Raw genomic sequence first — 10,776 nt, 5'->3', positions numbered from 1 at the left:
CTGACCAGATTTCAAAGGCAGCAAGGTGGTGGAGGAATTATGGTATGGGCAGGAATAATCAACAATGAGGTTGTGGGGCCTTTTAGAGTAGAACAGGGTGTAAAAAAATCAACTCATGAGAACTACTGCCAGTTTCTTAAGAGCACTCTGTTCAAACAATGGTACAACCGGAAACCTGCAGTTTTCAAGAAAACTGATTTTCATGCAGGACAATGCTCCTTCACATGCCTCCCGCTACACAACCACCTGGCTAGCTCAGAAAGGTATTAAAGACTACCACCCCGTGTGTTGGCCACCAAACTCACCAGATTTAAATCCAATTGAAAATTTCTGGGCTGTTTTAAAGCGCCTTGTTTATTCTGAAGGAAAGCACTTCTCAAGCTTGGATGCTCTCTGGAATGCAGTCATCTCAGCAGTAAGGTCTATTGACCCTCAGCAGGTGAAGAGTTTGACTGATTCTGTGGATAGAAGATTGATGGCTGCGGTAGAAAGAAAAGGAGGCTATGTGAACAAGTGAAGGGACTAAGACGGAACTTTAACAAGTTTTTTAGTTGCTTTTGCAGTTAGTAATGCTTAAAGACACTGTTCATTTACAGTTTTCATCTTATTTTATAATTTCCATTTGGTTCTAACTAAAATGTTGTTGTAATAGTTGTGCTATTATCTCTGTACCTAATAATTCTGTGCACCTCTTCTAAGAAATGGTGCAATTTTTTTTGTTATATAAAAGCAAAGCAATCTTAAACAGTCAATATACAGTAGAAAAAAAAAATTGTCGTGCTTTTAAGAAAGTCATAAATCTTCATTAAATCTTTTTTTTTTTTAATTAAAAATTCAATGTACCTAATAATTCTGCACACACTGTAGATAAAAAGGTTAGGAATCATATTTGTTTCAAGAGCTTTTTATTGGGGTTGGGGGGCCTCCAACATGAATTTTGCCTAAAGGCCTCCAAATGTCTAGAACCGGCCCTGACTCAAAGAAATAGCTGAGAGACAGAGATGTAATGTCATTACAATGATTCCATTGCCTTTTTTTTCTTGTATTTCCTCAAAAATTTAGATATGCTTTCTAGTCGTACAGAGACTCACAGGAAAAAGCTGATTGCCTCATATAACAGCAGTGGCTGTGAGAAAATAAACTGTGTGATTATTTCTCTGTGACATTGGATACTTTACATTGTGTAAATCCAGTGTTGCAATCTATTGTTTTTTTTAAAGATATGTTGTAACATATCTTATTGCGTTTGTATAGGAGAAGTTTTGATGCCCTTCGGCATTGTGCATTGAGACCTCCATAGAGACAGCTAAAATGTGATGTAAATAGACTGTTTGAAAAGCAAAATTTAGCATGTCTTTGCTGCCATCTAGTGGATGCTAACCACATTAGCTCTGCTAGCAGACTATGGTCCAGAAAGTAATTTTTCCACTTTAAATGTTTACAATATTGTACCATTACATGAGATGATAGGGCTGTGCGATTTGGGGGAAAATATCAAATTGCGATTTTTTTGACAGATATTGCGATTGCGATTTGATTTGCGATTTTAAATTTGCAAAGTCAAGCTTCAGCTCAATATTGCCAATAATGTGCAGCACAGTATGGGTATCATTACCCTGCTGAAAAAAACAATAGAAACTATCACAGAAATTCTTATAGTTTCCATTAAACCAATACAAAATTCCTTTTTGTTTTGGGCATTATTCCAATAGGAATTACTGTTGTTCTATTGGTTGCCATCTGCCAGATTACATCCCACCAATAGAATCCATCAAATAGACACCTCATTATAGGTTACATTAAAACCAATACAATTCCCATTATAACCCTGAAACCCATTACATTTGTTATTGTGTTTTGGGAGGGGTACTATTGTTTTTTTTTTCAGCAGGCAAGATTATAATGGTATAACTACTTTTACAGAATTAACTTAATTACTGAATTTCACAGAAAATATTTGTTTATTTTTTATAAATAAAGAACTGTATTTCTTAAGTCAATTATTAAAGTATTACATTGATTTATTCATTTTAAGTATTTGGGATGCGGAGCTGGGTGCGAGTATAAACGAGCATTACGGGACAGGCTGCGTGAGTGCGGCAAGCATGAACGGCTCGTCCGTGACGCGGGATTCGCGCCGCGTGGGGCAGAGAGAAGCGAGTATGAGAAGCATTCAGAGACACAGGCTGTGTGTGCGCTCTTCTGAATTGGGAATAGCGAACATGCATCATAAACTTATTTCAAATTAATCTGTTGGGGAGATAAAATGTGTAAGATAACGTTCACGTACTAACAAAAACATCTAAGAATGTATCTTTTATTCTCCAGTACTGAAAACAGAACCGATACGGGAGCTTTTGATATGCGCTGTGACGCAGCTCTTGGAAATTACTTTTGTTCGTTGTCTGTCATTTCGAAGCTTAAGTTGCATACGTTTTTCTTTAGTTTTAATTTGCCTAACTATCGATCTGACCCTGTAGACGCCATAATCCCACTCTGTCTCTCTCCCGCTTTCCGTTTTTATTTATTTATTTTTTTTTTAATGGTGGGTGTTTACGCAGTTGGCTAGAGCAGTGCTGATTGGGGAGAACGGAGGTGCGCTCACTCTGTTGGTTAGTAAGACTGCAACTCAAGGCTGGCAGTCATGCATATGCTCTGGAACAGAGTAATATCGCGTCCATATCGCAGGCTTTGCGATTAGGAAATCGCAACGTCTCAAATCGCGACTTCGATTCGATTTCGATTAATCGCACAGCCCTATGAGATGAGGACTACTTTTTTATATCAGTGGCTGAGTAAAATTGTTTTATTCTATATAAGGCAGACCTCCATATGATCAAACCTTAATTTATTCAGGTGGTAACCCTTCTATTACTTTTAGTCGCAAAATAAACTAATAATGGGTGACAAATATGCCTACAAATAAAGTTTTTGTACAATGACATTGGTAACAACAACCATTTTGCATCCATGTTTGTAGGCAGAGATGGGCAGGATTTTAATTAAAAGTATTTAAAATACGTATTTAATTACTTTTGAGTATTTTGTAATTTGTATTTTGCTGGACAAAAAAAAATCAGATGTAAAAGTATTTGAAATAATTAAAATACTTAATCAAGTAGGTCATTATATTCTTGTATAATACAATATCTTTCTCCACCTGTGTTAATAGTACTATCAACTAGCCTATCACAGTTTTTTTGTAGGGATGCACGGATACCATTTTTTTCAGAGCAGATCCAATCCAATACCAAAAATTCTCTGAATATCGGCCGATACTGATACCGATCCGATACCAGCACAGTTTTTTTTAAATCAATGTAGAATTTCTATACCTCTGTGTGTTGACCTGATTATCACTCTTTTTTGTGTTAAACACAATCTACCAAATATAGACAACTTAATTTTAAAGAAAAATAACAAATGAAAAAAAATATATAATCATAATCTATGACAGGGATGGGTAACTTCGGACCTGGAGGGCCACTCTAGAGTTTAGCTCCAAAGAGATAACTAAAGCTACAGGCAGGCGTGTTTGATTAGGGTTGAAGCTAAACTCTGCAGTGGCCCTCCAGGACCGAAGTTGCCCAGCCGTGATCTATGACAAAAATACTGTTATAAACTAGGTTAGTGGATAATTCAGCAGCAAAAGTTACTCTAGAAAAATCATGAGTGCACAATCATTTTATAAAATATAAACATTTAGTGAAAAAACGTTATTTAGTGGCGAACAAATAAAGGTGAATTAGCATACGTAGGACTAAATCTGGTAAAATGTTACACATTGCTCTTTGTATTGTTGTAATACTTTGCACAATGAAAGATTATTAACAGCCTTTCTTGTTCTGTCCTATCATATGTTGCTGCCTCATTACTGTGCTATACATTTAAAAGAAATCTCTTAATTTGATTGTAAAAATTGATACATAAATATATTTACTTGTTTTTCATGAGGCTCCAATACAGAGCGGCACAAACATAGATTGTATAAAAACAGGGCACAAAGCGCTTTATGCGCATCCTGAGGGCAGAATGATGTGCTTGAAGCAACATGGAGTCACAGTGTGCAGCGCTCCGCGTAGAAAAGTTCAAAGCACAAAGGGAAGAGAAGATACAGATGTGTCATGTATTATATCTGTGCAACAGTTTATTGAGCCTTTTCTTTGAACAGGTTTAAATTTTCAGTTAGTGTTTCAGTTAGAAGAACAATTCATAGTGCTCTCTACTCCATTGTTGTGATCTAACAGACGCCCGGTATAAAGTAACATGATTTAGAAACAACACTAAACTCCAACAAGATAAAGTCATTTTATGCAAAACCATTGATCTTTATTTACAGATCAAGTATAATAGTAGGAATACTGAATCATCTTGCAGAGAGTTTCTTGTCGTAACCGAACATGACACGTGACATGCAGTTTAAATAGAGGACGACAGACAACCGCCAACTGGAAAAAAAAAATTACAATGAAAGAAGCTGTTTTGGTGTTCAGTGCAAACTGGCTAAGTATGTACTAAAATATATACTATCGGATATTGCTCACTGAATGTCATTACAGGACAGAAGAAAAGAGCAATTTGTAAATAGCTCTGCTGCTCTAAATGTTAGCTTAAATTAGCTTCTTGTTTCGATGGACAAAATGAACATTTTAAAGGGGCTATATGAAAGCATTTTCAAGCATTAATTGCTTTTTTATTGCCAATGCGTGAACAGCATGTAACGAAACTTAAAAAATTAGATGAAGCCTGTTGACTGATTTTCATGTGAAGGACTCAGGGCGGTTAACCCAAAGGAAACGATCATAACGGTGTAAATTTAATGAACCTCATCTGTCAACATGAATTTGGTGAATCTCATTCACTCATTGTTTTCAGGGTTGCCAACTTATTTCAAAGTTCTTTCTTTCTTAAAATAGCTAAAGCATGCTTGAAGCTAAATGTCACTAGATGATGTCATACACTAATTAGCATATTCACAAAGTCATTGCGTCATATGTATGCCGTTTTACATTTGTTTGCCTCTGTGCTCACCAAATTCTCAAAAAAATTTTCACTGATATATTTTTTTCTGTTTCTGCAGACAACGGGATGAATATGAAATAGTGACTGAAACGCAGCCCAGGTCTCCCTTAGATGTTAATCTGCACAAAAATCCTGATTCATAATCACAACATTGTCTAATGAAATGAAATACACATAAGATAAAGACAATACAATGGCTTTGCTGTGATTTCGGCTATATTTGCACATAAAATAGAGTTAGAAGCAACAGAATATCTACTTTGGATTTGAGACTTTAGTCTTTGCAACTTTACAGATCTTCTTTATGCATCAAGAGCTTGTAACACTCCAAAGAGAAAGGAAAAATTGAAATCGCATCATATGACCCCTTTAACTGAAATCGCCACTCCTCTCAGCCGCTCGCTGAACAGAGCAGAAACAGAGAGGTGTGCGCGCTGGGACAGCAAGACCTCGTGCTCGTGCGGCAGGACACCGGCAAGTCTCAGAAACTAAATAAGGTTTGTCCAAGAAGTCGCTAGATTTGTCGCTGGGAGCTTTTTTGAAAAAAAAAAAGTTGCTAAAGGGGTCTGACAAAGTCGCTAAGTTGGCAACACTGATTGTTTTAGCCATCACTCGCTCGCATAACTATGGAGTGTGTGCACGAGCAGTAAGTTGCTTACTGCAGTTCACTTAATGGCCACCGGTGTCGCTAATAACAAGAGTTTCTGAATTCTACATAGAGCCCCTTTAACAGCTAAATATCAGCATTTTTAAAAGTTAATCTTCATTGTTGACAGTGAAATCACTTGAGCCATCCTCTTGAGTAGGACTAGGTAGTATGACAATATTGTTCCACAGGACTGCCAAATTTTTTACGCATTGGAGCGATAAAGAAACATGAATGAAAAAATAAAGCGTAGACATGCTTGATGGTATTCACATAAACACATAAACACATTCGGTTGTGTCTTAAGTGAACATAAGAAATGAGAAGAAATATGGATCGATAAATTGGATCCATGTATGAATCTTAAAGTGACAGCAGCCTAACATACCTGCTGCTGTCTATATCCTTAATTGTAATCAGACAATAAGACCGAGAAAATAACTCTGCTTTTGACTGAATTACTTAAGTATAACAGTGTCAATCTAGATTTAATTCATAGAGTAAAGACTATGCAGTTTTATTTTACATTTGATTATTTTTATTATTTATTTTACATTTGATTACGTTTTTTATTATTACATTTTTTGTTATTTCTTACTAAAATGCTATTGTTAGGCTACTGTACATGGATGACATAAAGGATCTTTATAATAATCTTTATTTTATTTATATCTTTCCTAAATTGTATTAGTCCTATTGTTTGTTATTTGCATCTTACTTGCAGCTTAGTTTTACTAATACAGATCAAATAAATTGAAAATAACTATATTGTGATATACATCGTTATATGAAATCGAATTTTTGGTCATACTGCCCACCTCTTGAGGATAAAGATAGCGTTTTTCATTACTAAGTTTTCTGTCTTTGGAAGGTCAGTTTTGTGTGTCTTCTTAAATTTAAAGTTTTACAATATGAAGAATAAATTATTAAGCTGATGTAAATAGACTCCATCCTGGCTAATGCTCAATAATATTTTAGTGTCTAGTGTTGGGATTAAAGAATATGTTGCTTATAAGTTGTTCAAGAAGGGAAAAGTGCTTTTCTTTCTCTTATGTGTGTATCTAACTCCACTATTACTAAATGTGTTGTATCTTACTCTAATGGCACTGTCTCTAGCACTTCAAATGATTGCTTGTTAATATTATATGTATTTTTGTATTTTCAAAATACAAATTATTTGTATTTTAATTAAATACATTTCTCACACCAGTATTTTTTATTTTAATTAAATACATTTCATGAACAAGTATTTGTAATTTGTAACAAAATACTTCTTGATGTATTTGTGCCCATCTCTGTTTGTAGGTGCCAAATATGAAGTCCAAGATCATTGCAGCATCAGCCATTGCAAATGACTTAAAAGTGACTATTAGAGGAAGAAGAACATCTAAACTACTTTATTATGGAGGTAGGCTATATAATAATTAGAATTCTGTATCACATTGTTGTGTGCTTATTGCAGTTCTATACTATCATATTCAGTTTGATTGTTCAAGAGGTTATAAATTAAAGGTTCCGCATTTATTTGAAAAGTTTGGCTTATACTGTTTAACAACAACAGTGCAAATTGTTGCCTGACACCAAATAGATTATTTCAAATGAGTTGCATTCACCTGAGAAGGTTGCTATAGCAAGAGCGAGCTGCTGCTGCCTTCCTCATAGGATCAGTATCAGAATTCACATTGAAAAAAGATATAAAACAACCATGATTTTGTATTTTCTTGTAGCTTTAGTCAAATGAGAAATATAAAAACACATTTAAAAACAAGGTCTTCTATGATATAACTAATCCAAATTAACTATGTGGTATATAACCATGGTATATTTTAAAGTAATAAATGGAAATATCTACTGTGGGATAGTAAACCTTTTTTTGTTCTGATTTGTATTAATTTTAGTTGATTTTGTTTATATAATCAGACACATCAAACACAGTCACAGTTATATAAATTACTCACAGCACAACACACACACAAAAAAAGGTCTATATGTTGTTCGGACGTCAGTGTTCTTCAGAATATCTTTTCTGTTCCACAAAAGAAGGAACGGCATATAGGTTTGGAACAACATGAGGGTGAGACATTGAGACATTGCTTTCTTTGTACTATAAAGATACACATTTCATTACACCAAATACACAAAATACTGTTCTTTTTAGCAGCATCATATGACCCCTTTAAAGATTATTATTGTGCAATTATAGTAAGTTAATAAATTATTTTGAAATAATACATTTTTAAATGAACTAAAAACAGTAAAAATATTTAACAGTTGTTTCAATAATTGCCCAACTTCACCTTTTAACTTCCTGTACCTCAAACAGTAGAACATGGCGCTAGCAACACCAAAGTAATGGGTATGATTCCCAGGGAATGTACTGATAAAATGTAATAAAATGTAAAGTAGTTTTGGATCAAACTGTCAGCCAAATATAACTGCAGCTTTTCACCCAGACTCCAGATTGTTTGCTTAATATTTCCATTACAGTTTGCAAGGGGTAAAAGTGTCTGCTGTGTTCACAGACGAGAATGTCTCCTTCAGTTGTACTGAGAAGCTGGTCATGTTTGTTGACGTAAAGTCTTTGAAGCCATGGCATAGAGGAAGGGGTTCACACAGCTGTTAATGAATGTAAGACTTCCCGCAATGTCACCTGTGGAATTTCTAATCTCATGGAGTTTAGCTGAAAAAACTGGTAATGATGATTTGAGAAGTATTTCAAAAATTTGAAACAAATTAATAATGTGGTGTGGCGCATAAAAAATGAAGAAAGTTACCACAATCCGGGTCACCAGTTTGGTCAATCTTTGCCTGTGGCTGAATGCTCCCTGTGTCACCTTCTTATGTAGGCAACAATATGAAGTCAATATGATTGTGAAAGGAAGAAAAAAAGCCAGCAGCATCTCCAGTATGGCAACAGTAAGCCTGTACTCCTCTGAATACAAGATCCTGCCACATGATTTCTTGGATTCACCTTGAACAATCTCTTGTGTAAGTACACCAGGACAAGAGAAAAGCAGCGCCAGAGCCCAGCCACTGATCAGCAGTGCTCTCTCTCTTCTCTTGCTCATCCTGGTCCACAACGTTGGGTGCCGAATTTGTAAACAACGATACACACTCAGCATAGTTACTGCTATCAGACTTGAGTATGCGCTGCAGTAGACGAGTGCTGTGAAAAACTTGCAGGACGACTGACCGATACTCCAGCTGTAGAGTTGGTTGTAGATCCACACAGGCAGGGTTATCAAACACAAGATGTCCGCAGCTGCCAGATTCAGCATCAGATGAACGGTGAAATTGTCCTTTTTGAAATGGCAAACTATGAAAACAATTACTGCAATATTACCAGGGACTCCAACCAAGAAGCAGAGACCCATCAGACCACCGCTGACCAGGTTAGCTGTAGTCCAGCTGGTGGAGTTTAAACTGGAGCTGCTATGGTTCAGCATGACACAGACACACTAATAGATAATGCGCTGTGTTAGGAAAAACTTCTTACAGATCACCACATTTATAACTTATTTCACTTGCTGACTTCACACACACCCACACATGGTGTGATGAAATGTTTTCCATCCTCTATGTGGTTGACGTAGTAATTAAATGGGTCCTATTATGCTTTTTTATATTTTCAACTTCCTTTAGTATGTGAAATGTTGCTGTTTGTGCATGAAAAAAAAAAGATCTGCAAAGTTTTTTTTTTCAACACTGTCTTTATTGATTTTTTAGAAACATTTAACATTTAACATGAAACAATAATAATAAAATAAAATAATAATAAATAAAATAAAACAAATTACATATGTAAATATACATACAATACACATACATGTCAAACAATTAATATCCTGAGGTGATGCATGGTAAGCCAAGTTACGAAAGATCTGCAAAGTTACAATGCACAAAGCCCACTTCAATGGGAGTTATTCTCTATATCAGTAAGCACTGTTTCTGAACTCCCTAAAAAAGCGAATGTGCATGTTGTAATATCTCACATTTAAAATAAACCCTGCCCAAGGTCTAAGCAAAAAAATATGAAGGCGAGAGGCCTGGTTAAGTTGCGTTAGTAGTGTGTTGTCACCATGCCCAAGTGACGTTGTTTCACAGATCTAATATACTTATACATATGCAGCTGTTTACGTTCACAGACATAACCGACTGTGTTAATGTGAACTTTGTGTTTTTGTCATAATAGAACTCATTTAAAACTCTTAAACTCTCACCATTGCGCCCCTAAGCAAGGCATTTCGTCACCTTGGAATGAGAAGGTTCTATCTGCGTTCTGAGCAGTTTCGGGATATTGAGCTTCAAAGTTTTTGCATTCCATATAGAGATCTGGGAAATGGGGAACAAGTTTCTTTCATACATCAGTCCCAAAATGTACATGTAACAACGTTCGTAGGCCGGGAAGAAGGAGGCGGGAACCGGCGAACATTTAAACAACACTTTAATAAAATAAACAAACACAAAATGAAAGTAAAGCGGCAGCCCCTCGCGGATGACTGCCGCACACAAAACACAAAATAAAGTCCAGGCCTGGTCCTGTCTCATCTTTCACTGTCGTAGCTCCTCCTTTAATCCTTCCGGAGCTCCTCCGTGGGACTCGAGACCGGTGAGTGGTGCAGGTGTCGCTCATTATCAATTACTCCACCGGCCTCGCTCCGTTCCCACGGCTCTCGGCCCCGCCTCCACTCGTCACAGTACACAACTTAAAAAACAAAAAATCACATAATGTAAATAAGTTGTCACAGAATAAGAATATGTGAATAACTAAATTTTGACAAAAATGGCAGATAGAACCTTATAATTCCAAGGTGACGATTTCAATACAGCTTGACTGTCTCTGCTAGTTTCTTTGGATAGCAGCAGCAGCTCATGTCACTTACGTTCTGTAGATCAGTGCTTTTCCTTCAAGACCCAGATTTTACAAGTGGCCACTCAGATCATTACCTGAATTGTTTATTGTACAAAATTAAACAAGAATGTCCTTAAAATAAAATGTTGAAATTGATTCATTGGGATGGTATTTACATCAGCTACAAAATCGTTTTTTTTAAATTTATTTATTTATTGTAGCGTCTGGACCACTCAAACACACAATATATATTTTG

The 10,776-nt window shown here is 35.9% G+C and overlaps 1 protein-coding gene across 1 annotated transcript; it reads right to left on the bottom strand.

The window, feature by feature from the left end:
* Positions 1–8,226: 8,226 nt before the first annotated feature.
* Positions 8,227–9,114, bottom strand: LOC107723132 (type-1 angiotensin II receptor B-like). The gene has a single exon (XM_016531659.1). The coding sequence runs from the start codon at positions 9,112–9,114 to the stop codon at positions 8,227–8,229; it is 888 nt and encodes a 295-aa protein (XP_016387145.1).
* Between the last annotated feature and the right edge of the window lie 1,662 nt (positions 9,115–10,776).

This window comes from Sinocyclocheilus rhinocerous, unplaced genomic scaffold (genome assembly GCF_001515625.1).
Source record: "Sinocyclocheilus rhinocerous isolate Xijiao unplaced genomic scaffold, SAMN03320098_v1.1 scaffold725, whole genome shotgun sequence".
NCBI classification, from domain to species: domain Eukaryota; kingdom Metazoa; phylum Chordata; class Actinopteri; order Cypriniformes; family Cyprinidae; genus Sinocyclocheilus; species Sinocyclocheilus rhinocerous.
The sequence above is the reverse complement of the archived record's forward strand: the minus strand, read 5'-3'. Positions and strand labels throughout refer to the sequence as shown.